Source organism: Pollachius pollachius, assembly GCF_949987615.1.
Source record: "Pollachius pollachius genome assembly, chromosome: 7".
Classification (NCBI taxonomy): Eukaryota; Metazoa; Chordata; class Actinopteri; order Gadiformes; family Gadidae; genus Pollachius; species Pollachius pollachius.
This window is the reverse complement of record NC_136940.1, coordinates 8127971-8151585: the sequence shown is the minus strand read 5'-3', so window position 1 is coordinate 8151585 and position 23615 is coordinate 8127971. Positions and strand designations below refer to the sequence as shown.

At 44.7% G+C, this 23615-nt stretch overlaps 1 protein-coding gene across 1 annotated transcript; it reads left to right on the top strand.

Annotated features, from left to right (window-relative positions):
* The first annotated feature begins 658 nt into the window (after nucleotides 1-658).
* Nucleotides 659-23589, top strand: slc9a7 (solute carrier family 9 member 7). Its single transcript, XM_079739442.1, has 16 exons — nucleotides 659-940; nucleotides 2682-2884; nucleotides 3000-3077; nucleotides 4125-4201; nucleotides 5516-5628; nucleotides 5926-6031; nucleotides 6313-6454; nucleotides 6757-6862; nucleotides 7745-7833; nucleotides 8580-8693; nucleotides 9243-9354; nucleotides 9653-9806; nucleotides 13165-13228; nucleotides 15289-15371; nucleotides 16637-16742; nucleotides 20896-23589. The coding sequence occupies exons 1-16, from the start codon at nucleotides 661-663 to the stop codon at nucleotides 21169-21171; spliced, it is 2103 nt and encodes a 700-aa protein (XP_079595568.1). The 5' UTR covers nucleotides 659-660; the 3' UTR covers nucleotides 21172-23589.
* Nucleotides 23590-23615: the final 26 nt, after the last annotated feature.

Genomic DNA, 23615 nt, shown 5'->3' with positions numbered 1-23615 from the left:
TAATTACCATACATAGCCACTAGGAAGTAGGATCAAACACATAAGCTGTAATATGCTATGTACTATACATGTACTATACATAGCCACAAGGGGGGCAGGACATATAAGCTGTAATAACTATTCCAGCCACAGATGGCAGCACCTTTAGACAGGTGAGGAGGGTGGAGCCAATACGACACATAGGACACGTCTACTCGGTATTAAAGCAGGGCCTGGAGCCAACGAAATCAGAAACATCCGGCAGTCCATGCTAGGGAGTTAGGTAGATAGGCCTGCTGTTTGTCGCTCACACGCGTGTCCATACAATTCCCCTCCTTTTGCTTTATAGTTACCATACCGAAATACTTTAACAAATAAAGTGAGTTCAAAGCGATCCTGATTAGACTACTTTCTTCAAGAACGCAACATATTAAACATTGATTCAAGTTGTTTTTCCATCCTTGCATGATCAAACCATAAAATTACAATACAGCTTTCTGACCATCCAGAGGGGCGGTGCAACAGAAAGAAGGCGCGCCGCCATATAGTTGACACTGTCCCTTTAAGAGGTCGAACTACACCGGGATTTCTTTGCTTTAAGGTGTTTTCCCAGTCACCGCCTGCCGTGCGCAGTGACACGGCATAAGAGGCGGTCTACAGCAGTCGGCAGCATCCCGCACCATGGACACTTTACCAGAACTGAAGTGGACCAGGGTCCTTCATATCAGGAATGTGATTCCTGTGTTGCTCTTGATGCTGAATGCGGCCACCAGGTTGAGTGCCCAGGACTCGGGAATGGAGGAATTGGCAACTGATAAAGAAGCCGAAGAAAGTCACCGTCAGGACAGCGTAAATTTACTGACGTTTATCTTACTGCTGACCCTAACCATTCTGACGATATGGCTTTTCAAGCACAGGCGAGTGCGTTTCCTCCACGAAACGGGATTGGCAATGATATATGGTGAGACAGACGCGTCTTATCACCCCCCCCCATCCTCCACCCCTCCACTAATCGCCACATTCTCCTAGGATTGTAAGCTTCAAGGAGCCAATGCAGGCATCAGAAGCGGGCGAAACCCAAACATGCACATTGGCTGCCCGAGTTAATGATTTTCTAAAAGATGCGCAGTTTGGTGATGCCCGTGGGCGTCGGGGCAGTGGTAATTTCTAGAACGTGCGTTATTTGTGTTTCTCGCTCGAGTGTCATCGGGTGCTTCCCGTCCTTGCATGATCCCGCTAAAAATCCCCCAACATCAGAATACTTACTGGTTCATAATTATGTGCCTGGTCCACACACACACACACACACACACACACACACACACACACACACACACACACACACACACACACACACACACGCACGCACGCACGCACGCACGCACGCACGCGCACACACTGCGCACTGTGGCAACACGTGACCTACGGTAGGATTGTATCTTATTAAGGATGTTAGCCACCCTCCATCAAATATAGGCGACACATTGGCTTTAGACAATTACACATGATATAGGACATAGGGTATGATAGGTTGATTGTTGACTATACAATACCATTTAATTGCAGGTCTAAAAATATGAATGAAATCCTCTGTTTTCTGTGGTAACATCTATGAAGAAATCTTCACTGTGTTCAGTAATTCGTCACACACACACACACACACACACACACACACACACACACACACACACAGAGGGAATGAGTACTATGTTTTACAAAAATAATTTATCAACAGGAAACATTTCATCAACTAGGAGGAAGTGCTATGGTACTAACTGTTCTATGAAATACTTTTACATTGTCAGATCACATCTGTGTACTCTCTACCCTAAAGCTTGTTAATAGTACACCAACATGTTCAACCTATTACACACACACATACACACACACTTGGCACAGGGGAGAGATGTGTGTGTGCGCATGGGAGAGAGAGAGAGAGAGTGAGGTTTTTTAAAATACTGTGTTTGTGTTGTGGCTCGCCCTCTGGCAGGGGCATTGAAGGACACAGAGAGCTATGCCCTGTCTTCCGAGAAGGATTGCCGCCTTACCAGGAACCTAACTATCTCTCTCGTTTGTCGCTCTGTTTACTGGTTTCATCTCCCTCTCCCTCTTTTTCCCCTCTCCCTTCTCTGTCCCTCTCTCCCTCTCCATGGTCCCTCTTGCCTTGTTCATCCCTCCCCCTCCCTCCCTCCCCCACACTTGTCTGTCCCTCTCTCACTATCCTGTGTCCCTCTCTTCATATTTTGCCTTGTTCAGTCACTGTATGGAAAGGCTTGCTCACACAGCCACTGTCACAGCAGTCTATCTGTAGAGCCAGGACAAAAAACATCATGGCAGTATGAGGAAAGGGGCTGTGCGTCCCATGGTGTCCCAAGTGGCGTGCACACACGGTGTGTGTGTGTGTGTGTGTGTGTGTGTGTGTGTGTGTGTGTAAAAAGTGCCTTACACAAACCAGTATGTTGTATTACGTGCTTTTTTTCTTTATACCAGGTAAATATGTTATTAAAGGCCTCTATTTACCTTCAACAAAATCGGAGTTGTTTAGCAGTTTGACTATTTTGACTGAGCTCACTGCAGGAATCGAAACCAGAATGCCTTCGTTTTCCCACACAAACCAGACCAACCCCCGATTTATGTCAGGGGCCTGATCAGTATATCAGGGGTCTTTTCACGCTGCCCTCCGACCCCCCTCCCCCCCCCAGGTCTTCTGGTGGGGGTGATCCTGCGATACGGCATCCCGGCCACCAGCTACCACCACAAGACGCCCCCCAGCTGTGTCCTGACCGGGGGGCCCAGCAGCACCTTGCTGCTGAACGTCAGCGGGAAGTTCTTTGAGTACACGCTGAAGGGGGAGATCAACTCCCGCGAGATCCACAACGTCGAGCAGAACGACATGCTGCGCAAGGTGCGGCTAGGATGACGATGTAGTATTTTTCTGAATGTTTGATGGGTTGATGTTTTGGCACTCGGCGAGAGCTGACCGTTGATTTAATCTCCTGCCACCTCTGTGCTCTTCTCAGGTGACCTTCGACCCGGAAGTATTCTTCAACATTTTACTGCCGCCAATCATCTTCCATGCTGGATACAGCCTGAAAAAGGTAATACCCTATGACATTATTGTATGCTGAAAAAGTGTAGTACAGTATAGTAAACTGTAGTACAGTATAGGGTAGTATAGTATATAGTGTAATGTAATATAGTGCTAGGGTGTGACTCTCAGATGAATGCTCCTGGGTTCAATGCCCGATTTCAGCAGCCTACCTTAAGAAACTAAACCCGTGCTAAATAGAAGTACGGACCATTTAATTATATTGGGTTCAAATTAATGGTGTGAAATTAATAATATATTGTAGGACAGTATAGTATTAACATTGCTTGTATATTTGTATATATAATATAATTTTGAGAAGTTTCACATTGTCAACACGGGCCACTAACCTGGGTCTGAGTTAGGCGTTGCCTAGCAACCTGAGCTGGTGGCGTGGCGGTGGAACCCAGGTGGGGGAACACTTGATGGGCTGTCACGAACGGCTGCCTCATTGGACAGATGGGGGAGCGAGGAAGGGCTCCTATTGGCCGGAGCAGTGAGAGCGGTTCAGTGTTGTCTGAAAATAAATGGATCTTTTGAGAGGAAGTCGAGAGCAGCTGTGTTTCACTTCCTCCCCCCTGGCTGGTCTCTCTCTCTCTCTCTTGCTCACCCTCCTATCTTGTTCTGCGATCTTCATCTTTTGTTGGGCAGGTGCTTCTTATTACTGTAGTTGTTGAGCGATAGTGGATGTTGATGTCGACGTGAATATGTGGATAGTCTGTTATGTTGAATCCTCATCCAATCTGCCCTGTGGTCTGGAATGCTCTGCTTTTAAAAATGAGAATATCTTGCCCCTTAATTAGTAAAAAGACTTGGATTAAATAGTAAAACAGTCCTACCTAATTAACTATTAAGTCATTTAGCAGATTTGTTTATCCAAAGAGACCCACAGTGGATGTAGTGCAATGGCATGCAGGTCATTAAGGAGGAGATTGAATCCTTCTGGCTCATGGCGGCCCAGGCTGCGATCATTATTTTTAATGTAATAGCAGACATGTGTTTCACGGTGGTATTTGTTATATAAAACATGCATGTGGCTTCTTGTCTATGCTTCCAGAGGCATTTCTTCAGGAACCTGGGCTCCATCATAACCTATGCCTTCCTGGGTACGGCCATCTCGTGCTTCGTTATTGGGTAAGGTTACTTAAGGTCTTCTGCTTGATTTAGCTAAAAGGCGGGTAGGGATTAGGAGTTGAGTACATCATGAATTAGATCTAGCAACAATCTCAGATTGATCAACCAACTGGGCCTCACCCTAACTGACCTGGATTGTTTTGGTACTTTCCCATTCCAGACAGTGAGAACACAGATTCATTTCTTTAAAGGGTAATTCCAGTGTAAAATGGATTTGGGATATGTTTTGAATGATAACGAGTTGAAATGTTCGTTTTGGAGCACAAAAACCGCATATAGATGCTTTCTTCAGTTGGCTGTTTTTAGCCGATTCTATCAAAACACTATAAACCTGGAACGATGGGGGCACTGGTTATGGTAAAAACTAAATCGCTATTTTAAACCACTTAAAAGGCTAAAAGTAGCCCGACACTTCTTTGGTAGTATAATAAGGGTCTTAACATATAAAATGAGGCATTGAGAACTTTGTAAGTGTACAGATTGTTTATTAAAAATGACATTTTATACACACAATACCATCAGTAGATTACCTGTCAACGCCATTTTGTTTTTAAGACTCGATAAGTAGATTGGCGAACACAGAGCTTGCGTGTTGCTGACGGATGTCACAATCTCTGTGTTCGTCAATCTACCTATCGATTCTTAAAAACAAAATGGCGTCGACGGGTGATGTACTGATGGTATTGTGTGTATAAAATGCCCTTTTTAATTAACAATCTGTACACTTACAAAGTTCTCAATGCCTCGTTTTATATGTTAAGACCCTTATTTTACTACCAAAGAAGTGTCTGGCTACTTTTAGCCTTTTAAGTGGTTTAAAATAGCGATTTAGTTTTTACCATAACCAGTGCCCCCATCGTTCCAAGTTTATAGCGTTGTGATAGAATCGGCTAAAAACAGCCAACTGAAGAAAGCAACTATATACGTTTTTTTGTGCTCCAAAACAAACGTTTCAACTCGTTATCATACAAAACATATCCCAAATCCATTTTACACCGGAATTACCCTTTAAGTATCTGGAAGGGGTAAGAGAGTGAGTACAGGTACAGGTTATTAAGTAGCAGTTGGGGGTTAGGGGGAATATATAGATACCTACAGGTAGAATGTGTGTATGTCGATCAAACCCCAAACCTTTTGGCTGTCCACTACACTTTCCTGCCCCTGGTAATAGAATAGAGTAGAATTAAATTGCTCTGCAACAGGATAAATAAGCTCATACAATAATAATAATAATTTAATACAATTTCACATGTAACATCTAAAGTATGATCCAACCCGTTACAACTAAACAGAAGACTCTGATGCACCCCTCAGGAACCTGATGTACGGCGTGGTAAAGCTGATGCAGATGGTGGGCCAGCTGTCTGAAAAGTTCTACTACACAGACTGCCTCTTCTTTGGAGCCATCCTCTCCGCTACAGATCCAGGTACCCACACACGCACGCACACACACACGCGCAGCCACGCACGCACACCCGCACGCACGTACGCTTGCACACACAATGTTTGAGCCCTACCTGCTCCATAATTACTGTCATGTCTCTCTGTCTCGTCTGTTACCCCGGCTGTCTCTCTCTTTACCTGTCTCTGTCTGTCTGACTGTCCATTCCTCTTTCGGTTCCCTACCTGCCTGTCTGGCTCTCTCTCCCTGTTCCTCTGTCTGTCCTTTCCTTTCTCCCCCTCCCTGTCTAACCCTGTGTCCATCTGTCTCTCCGTGCGAGCAGTGACGGTGCTGGCCATCTTCACTGAGCTCCACGTCGACGTGGACCTCTACGCTCTTCTGTTTGGAGAGAGTGTCATGAACGACGCTGTGGCCATTGTGCTCTCCTCGTGAGTCCTGTTCCTCCTTTTCCGTTTGATGTTCCCACATCTGGCCTCAGCTAATGAGCACCGCCCTTTCCAGGATCTTCTGCTATTCAACACACCCTAACTCTACGCTGATGTGAATCATCGGCTCCACAGATCTGCCCGGAAAAGGGGAAATGTGCAACAATATATTTATCTACAAATAGAAAGCATTGCATCGTTATTGAAACTCGTGGAACTTCGTATTGTACCAAACATTAAACAGTGAAAAGGATAAACGGTGAAAAGCAGATGTTTGGTTTCAGGTCCATCATGGCCTACCAGCCCAGTGGAGCAAACACCCACATGTTCGATGCGGCGGCGTTCTTCAAGTCGGTGGGCGTGTTCCTCGGAATCTTCAGCGGATCCTTCGCCATGGGTGCCGTCACAGGGGTTGTCACCGCCCTCATATCCTTTAACCAATCACCATTGCCTCTTAGCCTATCGTTGTCATTGATCAAAAAATCACCATTGTCCCTTATTCAATCTTTATCATCCTTTAGTCAATCATCATCATTCTTCCGCCAATGACTTTCTCATTCTTCCCGTTGTTGATAAAGATTTACTGTGTCTTGTTTTGAATAGCGGTGTGGAAAATGTAATATATGTGTTCGTGCAAGGATCATGTTGAATTTCTCAGCCAAAGTCGGTTTTAAAATGCCAGCCGGTCATGGGACCAGACGTGTTATCTTTAACCCCCTAACCCCCACGTCACCAAGTTCACCAAGCTGCACTGCTTCCCCCTGCTGGAGACTGCCCTCTTCTTCCTTATGTCCTGGAGCACCTTCCTATTGGCCGAGGCCTGCGGGTTTACAGGTCAGTCACCAAGGGGGCTGGGGCATAGGTTTACCTGGAGGCAGATGGGAGGCTGGGGTTGGAGACTCAAATCTGCATTCTTGAATCATGTTGCAGATCGTGGGATGTTTTTTCAAAGCACATGCTGGGATATTCTACTGACTGAATCCTAGTTTCGGTTGATGTTGTATGATTGTTATCAGTTACCTGTTGCTCAGCTATTGTTCCCCTGCGGGACACCTGAGGGCTTCCGGTCGGTCATATTGTTCCCCTGCGGGACACCCTTTGCTCACCTGTTGTCCGTCTATAGGTCACCTGTTGGTCACCTGTTGGTCAGCTGTTGGTTACCTGTTGGTCACCTGTTGGTCACCTGTTGGTCCCCTGTTGGTCAGCTGTTGGTCACCTGTTGGTCAGCTGTTGGTCAGCTGTTATTTATCTGTTGCTCACCTGCTAGTTACTTGTTGATAACCTGTTGCTCCCCTGTTATCCATCTGTAGGTCACCTGTTGGTCAGCTGTTGGTCACCTGTTGGTCAGCTGTTGGTCACCTGTTGGTCACCTGTTGGTCACCTGTTGGTCAGCTGTTGGTCAGCTGTTAGTTATCTGTTGCTCACCTGCTAGTTACCTGTTGATAACCTGTTGCTCACCGGTTGTCCATCTGTAGGTCACCTGTGGATTACCTGTAAGTCACATGGTGATTTCCTATTGTTTATAACTCTGTCGTTTATTTTGGTCACCTGTCGGTCATTATATTGTCCCCTATAGGTCCTATCCTGGTCATCTGTTGGTTGTATCCAGGTCACATATTGGTTTTGAGGACACCTGGTGGTTAAATGCTTGCCCCCTATTGGTTATTGTTTGTGATTGCATATGTTCATGTCCTCTTTGCGTGTTCTGGTCTCCAGGGGTGGTGGCGGTTCTGTTCTGCGGAATCACACAAGCTCACTACACGTACAACAACCTGTCTGAGGAGTCAACCAAACGCACCAAACAGGTAACGCCGCTGGGCTAACACACTGGTGAGAACACACAGTCCATTTTCCTTTGTTTTTGTCTTTACATCTTCAATTTAAATGTTTTGTAGTAGTGGTGGGAGGTATCCACCACTACTACATGTATATACAAATATACATGGTTTAAAGCGCAGTTTGGGAGTACCAAACTGCGCTTTAAACCATGCTCATGGATTTCCTCAGTGATGGTTTCACCTGTAGTTTTGAACACTATTAAATACAAAACATGATTTCATGTTTTGTCATTGTTGTTCCCCGTCATCAGCTCTCAGCTCAAGTTATCATCTCTCAAAATGGCAGGACCGAAGTCTAGACAGTGTAGTAGTCTTAGTTTTATTTTGCTAGATTGCCAGCAGGCCAGACACTGGCCTGGTCCTCAGGTGCAATACATGGTTTAAGACATGATAAATCTCATTAGGGTTACTTGTGTCTTGCCAACTATGTTGGGGTCAGTTATCAGGACAGATGAGATATCATTACTTAATTATCCCAGACAGGAAATTGGAGAATCGCAGCAAAAAGAGGGTTTTCGTATTTTTTGGTTCAACGTCGTTCGACTTTTCGTCTCTGGTTTTATTTTGCTAGTTTCCAGGTCGATAGAAAGGCAGATGTTCAAGGCTAAGGTTAAAAATGATGCTCCAAGTCTGGGTGCTCGTTTTACAGATTTGTTTTATTGAATACTGTGTTGAATAAGATCTCTGTGTGTCTGTTTGTGTGTCTTCCACAGCTGTTTGAAGTTCTCCACTTCCTGGCTGAGAACTTCATCTTCTCCTACATGGGCCTGGCTCTGTTCACCTTCCAGAACCACGTCTTCAGCCCCATCTTCATTGCTGGGGCCTTTGTATCCTTACTTGGATAGTCTAGTATGTGTTGGGTCTCAGCCATAAGGCACTGAGATTGATCCTTGATGTCCACAACCTGTGGCATCCCAGAGCAAGATGGCCCCTAAGCCCATCCAGCACCTAAATAAACTGTGTATTAACAAACAGTGCTCCAGTTCGCTTTGGATGAAAGCGTCTGCAAATTCTGATATTTGTGGAACCAATAATTATAACTGCAGCCTAAAGAGGGTTCACAAGCCCAAATGGCACTGTACTACACCTTATACAAATATAACTTTAGGAACATAATGGAGGAACCTTCCTTCTTCCAAGGATGCCTAGGAGGGCAGGCGAGGGGCCATAGATTAAATAACAGCAAAATAACCACAAGTTAATCATGTGCACGCCACAATTATAGATGTCAGTTCCATCCTTCAATGAACAGTCTTTCCTATGTTCTGTGTTTCTAGCATGTTATGCTAGAAACATGCAGGTACATGTAGTGTAGATCTTTAGTTTAGTATAAGGGTCAGACTTGTGTGATGAGTGTCCTTCACTCTGCGGGACAGATCGCCATCTTCATCGGGCGAGCATGCAACATCTACCCTCTTACCTTCATGCTCAACCTCGGCCGTCGCCACAAGATCACAGGGAACTTCCAGCACATGATGATGTTCTCAGGTAGGGGGAAGTTACACATGTCTGTCGGGCACAACGAAAGTAGATGTTCTCCTTCCTTCTTTCTTCTATCTTTGACTTGCCCTCCCCTTCCTCCTTTTTCATGATTGTCTCTCTTCCTCTCTCTCTATCGCTGTCTTCCTTGTTCTCTCTCTCTCGTTCTCCCTCCCTCTGTCTCTGTGTCTCTGTCTCTATCTCTCCATCTTCCTGTCTCCCTAGCTATAATCAAGCCATTTGATTATAACAATGTGGGTTTATTGTGGTTATGTAACTAAAGTTTGTGTATGTAATACTACTCCAGGCCTGCGAGGGGCGATGGCATTCGCCCTGGCCATCCGGGATACGGCTACGTACGCCAGGCAGATGATGTTCACCACCACCCTCCTCATCGTCTTCTTCACTGTCTGGGTGTTTGGGGGCGGGACCACCCCCATGCTGTCTAGACTCCATATCAGGTAGCGACGACGACCATCCCATACGTATTTATAGGGTTCTCTTATGCTTCCTGTTTCCACAAAGGAACTGTTTTTTGGTTTTTTTCTCCTGCTCAAAAGTAGTGTTGTTTTTCTTGTCTACCCTTCTTGCCAAAGTACCTTCAGTTTATTTAAGGTCATATTCAAATCCAGCTTTAAGTTAGTTGAGTTCTGCTTCGTAAGTATGTGTTGCTTGGCAACAGTGAGATAAAGGAAGTTGTTCTGCTGACCAAGGCAAAAAAACAATTTTAGATATTTTTGATTTGATTTAGTTCAGGTTACAAAAAAATATCTGCAGGCTGTTCAACACTTCAAAGTGTTGAACAATTATTTAAATAATGGACCTCGATGCAAATGCAGAATGATAACGTCACACGTGTATGCATGCTAGCATACACAAGAATGCATGCAAAAACTAACGGCTGCATTCTATTGACGTCAACAGTCGACTGAAATTGTCCAGGAGAGGGCACCAGAGTTCCGTGCTTCCTGGCTAGCTGTCTAATCTCTTGAACTGTCAAAATCACAGCTACAGAAAAGACTTTTGCATGGAATAAATAACTTAAAATAAATATGAAATATGACTATACACAATAAGAGTAGTAGACATGTAGATAATAACTACATAGAGAACGGTAAGCATTACCGACCTTTAGTAAAAAAGAATTGGTAATGGTCAAACTATTTCCCGGAAACCAGGGCCATAGAAAGATTCAAGCTAGTCTTTACCCATCTCTCCGTAGATGTTAGTGCTCTGGTAGAACAATTATATGTTTGCTCACAGCTTGGGTATTAAGTGCTGATGTCCATTAGATCAAGCAGTATGCAGCTTGAACGCGAATAGTGTCGACCGGCCTGACACTGAAACAGTGACCCAGTACCAAGCGGCAGCTATTCTGCTTGCCTGCATTTTGTTGATTTTTCCTCAAACCTTTGCATATAAACCTGTTCTAGCCTTGGTTATTAGGACACTCCAACATGGCCGTCCCAGTTGGACGGCGGCCTGGGCCCTGGTCATCAGCTGTACGACATGGTGTTAGACATGTTAAACCTCAGAGATTAGGGGTTTCATGTGTCATGCCAACTATGTTGGGGTCGGCTACAAGGACAGATGCAATATGATTACTATATTCATTCCAGACAGGATATTGGGAGTGTCACAGTAGAAAGTACAGAACAGTAATAAGAATTAAAAAGGGATACCGTTTTTAAAATATAAAAATGTAAAGACACTAAACCATTATAGATGATAGATGGTGTTTTTTTTATTATCAGAATGTATAATATTTAGCATAAATGTACTTTTTTTAATCCTGGTTTATCATGGTTTTACATTATGGCAATCATTGTCATACATTCTTAACATCCAAATTAGTATTAGAAATATTCATTGCGATTTCTATTGCGGAGATTGCTGTGAGTATGGCTTCTTCCTGTTGCTTTCTACTGAGTAGGCAGTGAGTTTCCAGTGTTTTATCACTTTTATATATTCATAGATATAACTGTTCTTCTTTTTGCAAGCCTCATCTCTTAACGGGGCCTCCTCAAGCCCAGCACAGTTTGACCGTTGCGTTGCTCTAACTAATGTGACATGACGTTCAACATTACTCACCATGAAATTAAACAACAGTAGCACCTTTGTAGCGGGACACTCAACTGGTAGCAGCCGTGTTAGACTTGTTACTTGATTTGTAACACTTGTGGAGCTTTATTCAGAGGAAGCTGACAACAGTGTTATTGCCAAGAAGAACGGAAGCAGTGGCTCTTGAACTGCTGCCGGTTTGAGCTATGGCTAACATTAGCTCTCTTCGGCAGAATTGGAAAATCGTTATCATTTTGCCAAATTATATTGTTAACGGTTGTCTTAGTGGAGCCAGGAGAGAGTGCTAGGATTGGTTTGATAAGCCCGGTATTGTCCATTAAAATTCTCTACGACTAAAACGGTCTTGTGAGGATGTCACCCTTACTCAACCAATACAAAAGCAGGATTTGGAGCTGGGGAAGATGTAAGGAAAGCATGATTCTGAGCTGGGGAAGATGGAAGGGGAGAGGAGGCGGTGGAGGAGGGGATGGAAGGCAGCATGAGATGAAAAGGCAGAAGAGGCGGAGGCGTTGTGCATGGAGGATGAGATGGAAGGGGCGGGAAGGAGGTGAAGGAAGTGAAGCTGGCGGGAAGATGTAGGAGGGGTTTTGGAGGAGGAGGAAGGAGGAGGAGGTGACCTGTGCACCTGTGTCACGCTCCTCCCGGTGTTGGCTCCCACTCCTTCCTCCAAGACCCTTCCTCCTACCGGCCTCCCACCAGCGGTATTCTTGTTTCCTCCGTACTGCCACTGCCCAACCTCCGCACAGCACAACCACACAACACAACACAACCACACAACACAAGTCCTGACAACACAGCCTCGCTGGATCACACCACCTCCTCCGCACAGTCTCCAACACAAGATTCTTACACAAGCCCCCGGTCCCCCAGGGGGATGTGAAGAGGAGGAGGGGAGTGGATGGAAGGACTGAGGGAGAAAGGGGGGAGGTGAGGGGGATTTCTTTTTTCCTGCTTTTATTTCCTCTCCTTGTGAAACCTGCATGCGGAACACCCGGAGAAAAGGGAGAGGGAGACAAAAGGGGGGAGACGAAGAGAAAGGGAGAAAGTGGAGAGAGGGAGAGTAAGTGGAAAAAAGAGAGAGTGAGAATAGTTTAGAGAGCGAAGGGCAGAAAATCGAAAGAGTGGAGAAATAGAAAGTGAAGAGAGAAAGACAGAAGAATTGAGCAGGTGGAAGCGAGAGTAGTGGAGATGGAGAACTCGTTATGTCTGAGACTCGGTTATAGCTGTTCCAGAACCAAGAAATGAGATTGGTTTAAGGTAATGATACCAAGTACTTCAAACTACAGATGATTCTAAAACAAGCACTTCAAAATAAAAGATAATTATAGCCACAGTAAGGTCTTTGGGTTTGTGATACTATGGCTATGATTAGTTTGTATACTGTATACTGAAGTACGTCCTTCAGAATGAGACTGTGTTTACTTTGCGTAACATTATGGCACATTGTGTCCTTCTCAACACTAATGATAACTGATACTAAGCATTACTATGATAATAATAAATAATAGCTAATGGCTTGGCCTGCAGTTTACCCTTCCAAGTCGTTAGTGTTCACATTCTGTCTAACAGTTTTAGTTTTATCTTGCTTGATTTGTGTGTGAGCGTGCATACAAGGAACTCTATGAATTCTTCAGGGCTTTTGGAATGGTTCTAAGTAGATTTCATTAACTGCATGTGCTGTTAATAATCAGGGTTCTGGCTAAGATCTCACTATGTGGTTCCGTTTTTTTTGTGCAGGGTGGGAGTTGATCCAGATCAAGATCTACAGCAGTCAGTAGACAACTTCCTGGTCCTCCAAGGGGTAAGAAGTTATAATGGTATTCTTCATATACAAATACTACAGAACAGACAAATAATATACAACTATACATATACTTCAGAAAGGACGAATAATATCAAACTATATACAAATACTACAAAACAGATGAATAATATACAACTATACACATGCAAAGTACAGAACGGACATGTAATATACAACTATACATATACAAATACTAAAGAACGGAGAAATAATATACAACTTTTCGTATACAAATACTACAGAGCTTACGAATAATTTGCAATAATAGCGCATCAGTTCTGTTCATATCCACTACCAAACACGTATTGTGTTTGGTAGTGGAAATGCTGGTTTATTTTGTTGTGTGGAAATTTGGTGGTGTGTTAAGTACTGGGTTGGTGATGTCTTTTGGTATGTGTTAGGTTGTGTGTACCCTGCGGTAGTTTCTGGGTTTGGCCTCATCGTCAATCACATGCCAGTTAAATACGTGTCCTGACAGAAGTGAATGTGGAAGTGATTCTGCCCCGTCAGGGAACAGACTGAAGGAAACTTGGAAAAAGTAGCTTCATGCGAGCATACTTACTTACTTAACTCAGCCATACCTGAGTTAACTATTAGGCTCTAGGACTATGACTTTGTGTGGCTGTGGGTTATGGGGTGGGTGGGTTGGTGGGTATGTTTGGCAGGTGGCGTGAGTAATGCTTGTTTACCTCAAAACTAAACAAGAAATTAGGATTAGCCCACTGGAAGCTTCTGAAAGCAGTGCAGTGATGTCTTCTTGGCGCCGTCTCTATCCTGTTTTATTTACGCTAATGATAGGCTTCTCAGCCAACACGTCAACACCTGGGTGGTCCGGTGCGGCCACCGGCCATATTGTCCAGACAAACACTTCCTTCCTGGTGAATCAGGGTCCTTGGGCACGGTGTAGACGCACGTCTGAAAGGAAATCTTTCATTGTTTAACATAATCGTTTTCTCTATGCCAAAAGTGATTGTGAGGGGATAGGGGTTACTTTACAACCAACTGTAACAGTAGTTTAGGTTAGGGTTAGAATTAGGCTGCCCCCATCATTACGCAGGCTAAATCCCACCCGCTTTACGTTTGACGTCTTCCCCCGTCCTGGTTTCCTGTTTGACCTTGAACCTTGTCACACTATAGAGTCCCGGCACATTGTGGATGCCAGATTTTGTCTGAATGTTGTGTTGTGTCTGGAAAAAGAGATATATGACCACATTTGACCATGAAGCTGAGATATTTGCTAACCGCTCTCTGTGTGCAAACTTTTATTTTGTCTTTAAGAGTAGACGTATGTCCTCATTTAATCTGACATATCTAACAGTATTTCGTGTCATGTCAACAGTATCCCTGTATATTTATGTTGTTTTCAAAGTGATATTTGACGATTTCATATTGTCTGAAGCTGATAGATGATTGTACCTTATCTTGTTCTGCGTGTTTTCATGTGGTCTTTGAGATGGAGATATTTGCCAAGATATTTGACCACCTCTCTCTTACAGCAGTTATATTTAAAGCTAGGGTAGGCATAGTGGAGAAACTTGCAAGACTAAGTTAGATTTTGAACACATTCAACCGACAAAATCCAATCCCTCCTTTCAGGCCCCCCTTCCTAAACTACTCACCAAAAAACACACATGACTAGCTCATCGGCTTATACCTGTCACATACCAGATACTTATCTCTCTTTCATCAGAGGTAAAGTAAAGGTTTTTATCTGCGTTTGATTTATGAATTAAGGTTGGGATGTAAAGAGAAGACAGACAAAGATGACAAGAATTGCTGTTATCTTAATGCTAAGGAATGTCAATATTTCTCTGTTTAGCTGATGTATTAAACTATGTCGCTTTGTCTCTTTATCTTCTCTTGAAGCTAAAGTAATCTAATATCGTATTTAATCTTTTATCGTAAAGCAGACATATTTAACAGTATCTCCGTCTATTTTCATGTTCTATTGAGGCGGAGGTATTTGAACGCCTCTCTATTGAAGCTGGATGAGTGGACCATCCCTCTCTTGAAGTGGAGCTATCTAACAATGTGTTTTCTGTCTTGTTGTTCCCCAGGAGGGAGCACAGGCTGAGGGCCGCAGCAAGACCAGGCAGGAAAGTGCTTGGCTCTTCCGGCTGTGGTATTCCTTCGACCACAAGTATCCTTCCTCACAAGAGCTTTTCAAACCCGTAGAAAATAGTACTTGTTATTTCATTCCTTTCCTATAATTATGCATGTTCAGCTAGCTATTGTGGTTGTTATTGTTACTGAATATTACCCTGGTGTATGTTTCATAAGTGTGTATTTATTGATACGTTGATGGATAGAGGGATATATCAAGGGATAGGTAGGTGATGCTAAAATTGATGGCTCCTAACATTAAACCCGCATGGTGTACAGAGTGAATGACGACAACCGTCTCCAGAGAATCACTCACTCATATTAAAAATAACCTCAAATAATCGTTGGGTGTTGAGTCCATTGGGATTAGCTGATTAAAGCTGATTATAGAAAAGTATTATACACACACACACACACACACACACACACACACACACACACACACACACACACACAGACACAGACACAGAGCCTCCGGCTCCCTGGGAAGCTGCTTGTTTTGGTGGATGACCGTAGGGACTGTTGCTATAGCAACTCTTGCACGAAGCTGGTGAACAAAGTTACAGTATAACATAGTTATGGAATATAGCAACAGAATATAACTTTACTAAAGTTACAGTATAGTTGAGATAAAAGAGCATAGTTACATTATGCTCACCGTGAACTGAAGAAATCAGTTTACCTACTCAACAGGAAACAGGTATATGCATATGCAAAGCTTCACAGGTAACTGTCTTTTGCGTGGTGTGGTTTTGCACTTGACTCAAGCAGTGGTAGTGATAAGTGAACGGTAAGAAAATAGATGATGCCTCCAGCAGAATGTGGCTGTATGTGATAATATTGATCTGTTATCTCCCCTACAAGTGTTGACTAGCTGACTAGCTGACCACGTCATACCTTTTAGATAAGAGAGAGGAGGTGAATGCGAGAGGGCATTTGGAAGTATGGATGCCTGCGCCTTTACACCTTAGTGTCAATCACCCATTTAATCAATACTTTGTTTTTGGCTGGTCAATACATTTCCTTAGTATGATGTGTGTTATTGTGCACTAGAGATTAGGTTGTTATACTTCATCATGGTCATCATGGTTTAGTTATGTTTTGGCCATGGTTTGGTTAGTAAGGTTGTTATATTTGTAGTCATAGTGGGTTGGTTCTGGTTTGGTTATCATGGTTTGGTTGGTTAGGTTTTTATAGTGGTAGTCATTGTGAGTTGGTTGCGGTTAGGTTATGGTAGTCATCATGGTTTTAGTGTGGTTTGCTCTCTCTTTGGACACCCTGGTTTCCTTGACGATGGCCCAGCTATCTCAAGCCCATCCTGACCCACAGCGGCCCCCCTCTCACCACCACACTGCCCCCCTGCTGTGGACCCCTGGCCCGCTGCCTCACCAGCCCACAGGCCTACCAGGTACACACACACACAGACACACACACACACACACACACACACACAGACAGACACACACACACACACACACACACACACACACACACACACACACACGGACAGACGGACGGACGGACGGACGGACGGACGGACGGACGGACGGACGGACGGACGGACGGACGGACGGACGGACGGACGGACGGACGGACGGACGGACGGACGGACGGACGGACGGACGGACGGACGGACGGACGGACGGACGGACGGACGGACGGACGGACGGACGGACGGACGGACGGACGGACGGACGGACGGACGGACGGACGGACGGACGGACGGACGGACGGACGGACGGACGGACGGACGGACGGACGGACGGACGGACGGACGGACGGACGGACGGACGGACGGACGGACGGACGGACGGACGGACGGACGGACGGACGGACGGACGGACGGACGGACGGACGGACGGACGGACGGACGGACGGACGGACGGACGGACGGACGGACGGACGGACGGACGGACGGACGGACGGACGGACGGACTGACTGACTGACTGACTGACTGACTGACTGACTGACTGACTGACTGACTGACTGACTGACTGACTGACTGACTGACTGACTGACTGACTGACTGACTGACTGACTGACTGACTGACTGACTGACTGACTGACTGACTGACTGACTGACTGACTGACTGACTGACTGACTGACTGACTGACTGACTGACTGACTGACTGACTGACTGACTGACTGACTGACTGACTGACTGACTGACTGACTGACTGACTGACTGACTGACTGACTGACTGACTGACTGACTGACTGACTGACTGACTGACTGACTGACTGACTGACTGACTGACTGACTGACTGACTGACTGACTGACTGACTGACTGACTGACATTTACACCAACACCTATGCAGGCATGCATTGTACACTGATCAAAACCTGTGTGCATGCAAAATTGCACAACCTCTCACATCCTGTCATTTAAATATTCAACAGAGTCCAACAGATATGTCCTGGTGTTAACAAGCAATAGAATGGGTTTCTGTTTGCTACTTTACTGAAAGAGTGACTTTCTTCTCAGACAATGATCTCATATTCACCCCTCTTCATTTCTTATGCGTAAAAGGAATTCAATAGAATCAGAGTCGACTTTTCCTATTTTAATTTCACATTGGGGTTGTGTTGAGTATCAATTGTGTTTTTAACTCGTATAGGCCGATTGAGTATGTTGTGGGACACAAATGCAGTAGAACTAGGGTCGCCTGGTTCTCTTTCATCCAGCTTTTATTCAGCACTGTTTCATTGTAAGCTTTTATAGAGAGAGAGAGAGAGAGAGAGAGAGAGAGAGAGAGAGAGAGAGAGATTTCTGAATGTAGAAACTTAAGACAAAAGCTCTTTTCATCCCAGGGCGAATATTTTAGCGCTGAGCTTGGAGACAGTGGCTGCTGGCACACCCTCCTCCATCGCCAGAGAGAGAGAACAGTCTTTCACCGAGCGGTCACACTGGGGGTCCCTTTGACACCCTCCTTTATCCCAGAAGAAGAGCCTCGGTCACATGGGGAGGGCGACTGGGTCCTGCTCCGTTCCGCTGTTCTGGGATGGGAGCGCTTCATTGTGACCGAACATTGGGTTCACTTGAGAGTCTGCTCTTTTCATTTGTTATGATTGAATTGTACTTTAAGAAATATTACAGCGAAAATTGAAATGGTGCAGGATGTGTGTCCACAGCAATCGTTGTTATCTGCTGGTACCACAGAAACTATGCAATGTTGAGCCTATAGATAACATGGTTAAGGTTGTTGTTATAACAACAACAACGTTAACTGAAAATAGGTGACAATAACGACAAGAACTACAATAAAGTGTTTAAAGTAATGTAATGTTATACAAAGTGCATTACCAGCAAAAATCCATGAATGCGGTGAAGCAGGATATTTTTAATCAACATTAAAACAAGGAGGCTCTTCCATTCAGCGTTGATGTGAAAGGGTTTTACAGCGGATGTGTTGCGTAACCTGGATTACCCTCAGAGATCTGTCTGGCAGCATAATCCCTGCTAGGGCCCAGCCCTCCTCCCCATCTCCTGACTGAGCACTCAACACCATCTCCTGGCCCAGCCCTCCTCCCCATCTCCTGACCCAGCACTCAACACCATCTCCTGGCCAGCCCACCTCACCATCTCCTGACCCAGCACTAGATACCATCTCCTGGCCCAGCCCTCCTCACCATCTCCTGACCCAGCACTAGATTCCATCTCCTGACCCAGCACTAGATACCATCTCCTGACCCAGCACTACATACCATCTCCTGACCCAGCACTACATACCATCTCCTGACCCAGCACTAGATACCATCTCCTGACCCAGCACTAGATACCATCTTCTGGCCCAGCCCTCCTCACCATCTCCTGACCCAGCACTAGATTCCATCTCCTGACCCAGCACTAGATACCATCTCCTGACCCAGCACTAGATACCATCTCCTGACCCAGCACTACATACCATCTCCTGACCCAGCACTAGATACCATCTCCTGACCCAGCACTAGATACCATCTCCTGGCCCAGCCCTCCTCACCATCTCCTGACCCAGCACTAGATACCATCTCCTGGCCCAGCCCTCCTCACCATCTCCTGACCCAGCACTAGATACCATCTCCTGGCCCAGCACTAGATACCATCTCCTGGCCCAGCCCTCCTCACTATCTTCTTACCCAGCCCCACTCCACCCCGGCTTCTGGCCCAGCCCACCTCACCATCTCCTGACCCAGCCCTCAACCCCAGTTAGGCTCCCTCACCAGCTTCTGTTCATTCGTCTCTCCGTCGGTGCCTGCCCAACCCACATGACTGATCTAGAGCTCTGATTCATAGGAGTGAAGTCACGCACGTTCATTCCAACTCTTTCGCCCCATGGTGATGAAGAGCGTGGGCCTGCGCTCCAGCATGTCTAAGCTGGGCTCTATTGCACTATTGGCAGTATGGTAGAGCCACCCTGACGCAATCTCAAGATAAATAGGGCAAGATATGCTGAAATGCAAGCTATTCGTTTTCCTTCCTTGTTTTTTTGGTTTTCTATTGCTGTCTGGCAGTATAGGGGCATATGTATGTATGTTTGTATGTTTGTATGGATGCATGCGTGCTTTGATTTCATGGACCCGAAGGGGCTGGAATATGATTGGTTGGCCCCGAAAAGCACTGAAAGGTCAGTCTAGTCTGAAAAGATTATACTCCGGGCGACTCAAAAATGGATACCTTTGACCTATGATTCTCGTCGCATAGGGAGTGAATTGCAACGCACGTCCTGAGCTCTTGGAGCGTGTCATGGATACAGAGCTTAACCTGCTTTATAGAATCCACACTCCTTCAGACTCTAACCTGCCCCAGACCTCTGGTTCATTGTCCTGAATTTAAAAACATTCAAACAAATGACTACCCTCGTCTCTATGATTCCTTTACTCTCCTGTACACTGTTGTAAGGCGCTGTACATATTTGCAGCGACTTTAGATATGCTTTGATTGTTCTCAGCCTCATTTGTAAGTCGCTTTGAATAAAAGCATCAGCTGCTAAATGACTGCATGTAAGTGTAATGATCTGAAACGGATTTGTTTTGTTTTAATGAATTTTATTGTTTTCTTTCCCCCCGAAACCATTTCGGCATCATGGGTTATAATGTGTGTGTTCTCTTTAGGAATAACATTAGTAACGCACTTTTGTGTGTCTCATGCTGTTATAGTTAAAGCGTGGTGGTCATATCATGGGGATACCGAGACACGCTCTCTTTGTATTCCTTACAGTGGCCCTCTATGTGCAGTCAATGTCTTTCCTTGTTGGCTTGCTTGTTGGTTTATTTGTTTTGCAATTGATTGTGTTTTGACACATCTTGACGTAGGCATTTTAAAGGGCTCCTTTGTAACCAACATGTGAGATGTTGAATAGCCATCACAATCTATTTTAAAGCTTTCTCGTTGGCGACACCACAAATTATTGATGGATAGACCAGCCTACCAAACTACCTAGGAGGCTTTCCCAGCTGGAAGGCTGTGTGCTTGGTCTATCAATCACAACATCACACCCAGGGGGTAAAATAGGTGCCCTTTTTAACATGTGTCTCATTATCCATAATCCTTTGTGCTTTGGTGCCTCTGTTTTTCTAGGACCACGAGCAACTGAGGTCCAACGACTCTGACGTGATCCTGACAGACGGAGACCTCAGCCTGTCCTACGGCGACACGGCCGTCACCGCGCTCAACGGGGCATCGGGGGGCGGGGCCTCGGGGGTGGGAGGAGGCGGGGCCTCCAGCTGGAGCACCAATGGGAAGCGCAGCGGCAGCACGTCGGAGGAGGCGCTGGAGCGGGAGCTGGACTCCCGGGAGCAGGAGATGCTGAGCCACGGCACGCGTCTTGTCTTCCCCATCGAGGACCCCATCTGACCTCATCCCCCCCCCCCGCCTCCTGCCTGTCGACCTCTGACCCCTGCCCTACCTCCCTGCTCCCCTTTGAACGCACACACAACCCCACCCTGACCCCTGACCCCACCCGTGTCCACCTCCATGCTTGACTGCAACCTGGCGAAGCCCTCGGAAACCCTTGAAAAAAAGGTCTGGACGTGCAGAAAAGAGAAGGACATCGGATAACAAAGTATCCGATTACGTGGAGGAATCTGTCAAATTGAGAGCTCGGATGAGATCATCTGAACGGATGAAGAGATGTAATCAAAATGAAAGCATCAAATTGATAAAGCGATTCAACAAATTGACCTAATGAAGTGATTGGATTGTATTGTCGACTAGGATCTGGGACGGGTTGGTCAAGGGGCCCAAGCCCAGGGAATCCGGAGCAGAACTTTAATGGAAAGTTTTAGTTGTTCACTTGGAATCGGAAGACCGGAACACAAACACTCTGCTGTTATACTGTGATTTCATTCAGATGGTTCTTCTTTTATTTATTTTTTGCACATTCCTGCGTAAAAAGGGTGTGAAAATGCACATTGCAGTTATTGAGGAACAATCTACTTTCAAGAGAGAATAAATCTCAGCACTTTCGTAATCTTTTGTGTGTTTCGAAATGTAAGTTTTAAATGTGAAAAGAAGACACCGCCTCCGCTGGTTGCACCCAGATCCGCTATCTTGCTGTTCTGAATCTAAACACACAAACGTCCAAACAGCATGGGAATCATGTTGTAAATCTACACACACGCTGGTCTTCTCCATCGAGAAGAGTACATAATTCTCATTTTGTAGCAAATTGCCTTGTGAGAATGCCCCAGAGAAGTGTGTATATATGAAACTATCTATAAGCCCTCCGTCCGGACAGCAGTGGTAGAATACTGGAGCCGAGGAGGGAGCACGATAAAGTCTGGGACGCTAGTTAGCCTCACAATGCTCCGCTGGATGAAATTAGCCGGGCTGAGGCGCGCTGGCATGCTAATACAACGCTCTTCTTTCTCTTTGCTCGCAGTACAAACGTCTTTTAATGCTTCTCTTGTTGCCATAGGCGATAGCTTTTCATATACACTATGCACTCTTTGTCCTTATGCTTTGATTCAATATTTTTATCTTTTTTTCGGAATGAATCTTTTATACTCTGGTTTGATATCCCCCCCCCCCCCCCCCCCCTTTGGTTTCACTGATTTACCGATTTGAACAAAAATCCCCCATCCACTGACTTTATTATTTTGTAAGAGGTTTTTTGATACCTAACATACTAAAGAGGGGTATTTATTCTGATCAATGTATATAAATGCAAAGTTATCACAACTAAGATTAGGCATCATTTTATGAAATGAATGTGATAGTACCACTGTTAAACAGCAAGGGATCCAAATCCAAAAATGAAAAAAATATATATTAAATGAAAATGCTGATATCATAACTTTTTACTGTAGCATTCACCATTCTCCCTGAATGATCTAAAACTCAGACTGATAAACAGGTCATCCTTTAAGCCTGAAAATGGGTTTGCTGACGAATGCTGAAACCTCGATATAAAGAGCCTTGTTAAATCTAAAGTGTGCATCTATTCTCTCTGGTTGAGAATTGTATCATATCCCGTTATAACTACGAAACCATTCATTTTAGAGGATACTGCAAGAAAGAAAACATCCAAAAGAAAGCAAATTATTTAAAACCGTTTCAGTCCATCTGTTAGAGGGTTTCAATTCATTTAAATTGACTGGTGTAGTTTTGGTCCCTTTCAGCAGAAATATCAACTGAAATGGTTTTGTACAGAGAAAAACTATGAATTACTTTAACCTACATTTATAGAAGTATTTGCCCCAAGGCATGAATGACTTAATAACATGGTGGACAGACATACAACTCTGTGTTTATGTGAAAGCCTTGCACCGTGAAAATATTTAGGCAAATGGAGGATTTCTCATGAATGAATGCTGTATAGTTCTTTCTTGTTATTTTGGACAGTCTACCACAGAAAATTGTCTCCATCCAAAAACATTTTTTAACTGAATTTCCTATTATCATTTTCATATTTACTTTCAACAGAAGCAATGGTTTTGAGACTGACATCATGGCAAGCGTTCAATAGCACCAAATGGTAGGCTATGATTTAATACCCTAAACATGCCATTTTACTAACTTAAACTACGGTTATAGGAATATGGAACAACAACACTTATAACCCAAGGATTATTATTAAGGTGTTTCTTCATGCAGAAAATGAGTTATTAGTCATAACATTAGACTATGATTTCCAATGTTAGGATCAGATTCTCTGTCTAAACACACCCTATATATTTAGTCTATTCCAGTAAGACATTCCTAACGGACATTATTTCCAGCAAGCCGGTACATTTCTCTAACCGTTAGCTTATACAACAGTAATGGGGGGAAACTGCCCAACTTATATTCTCATTGTT

Coding starts and splice junctions, on each gene's coding strand:
- slc9a7 (XM_079739442.1), top strand. CDS start 661: ATGGACACTTTACCAGAACTGAAGTGGACCAGGGTCCTTCATATCAGG. Junction 4,202..5,515: donor ATCTCGTGCTTCGTTATTGG/GTAAGGTTACTT, acceptor TGCACCCCTCAG/GAACCTGATGTACGGCGTGG. Junction 15,372..16,636: donor TGGTATTCCTTCGACCACAA/GTATCCTTCCTC, acceptor ACGATGGCCCAG/CTATCTCAAGCCCATCCTGA.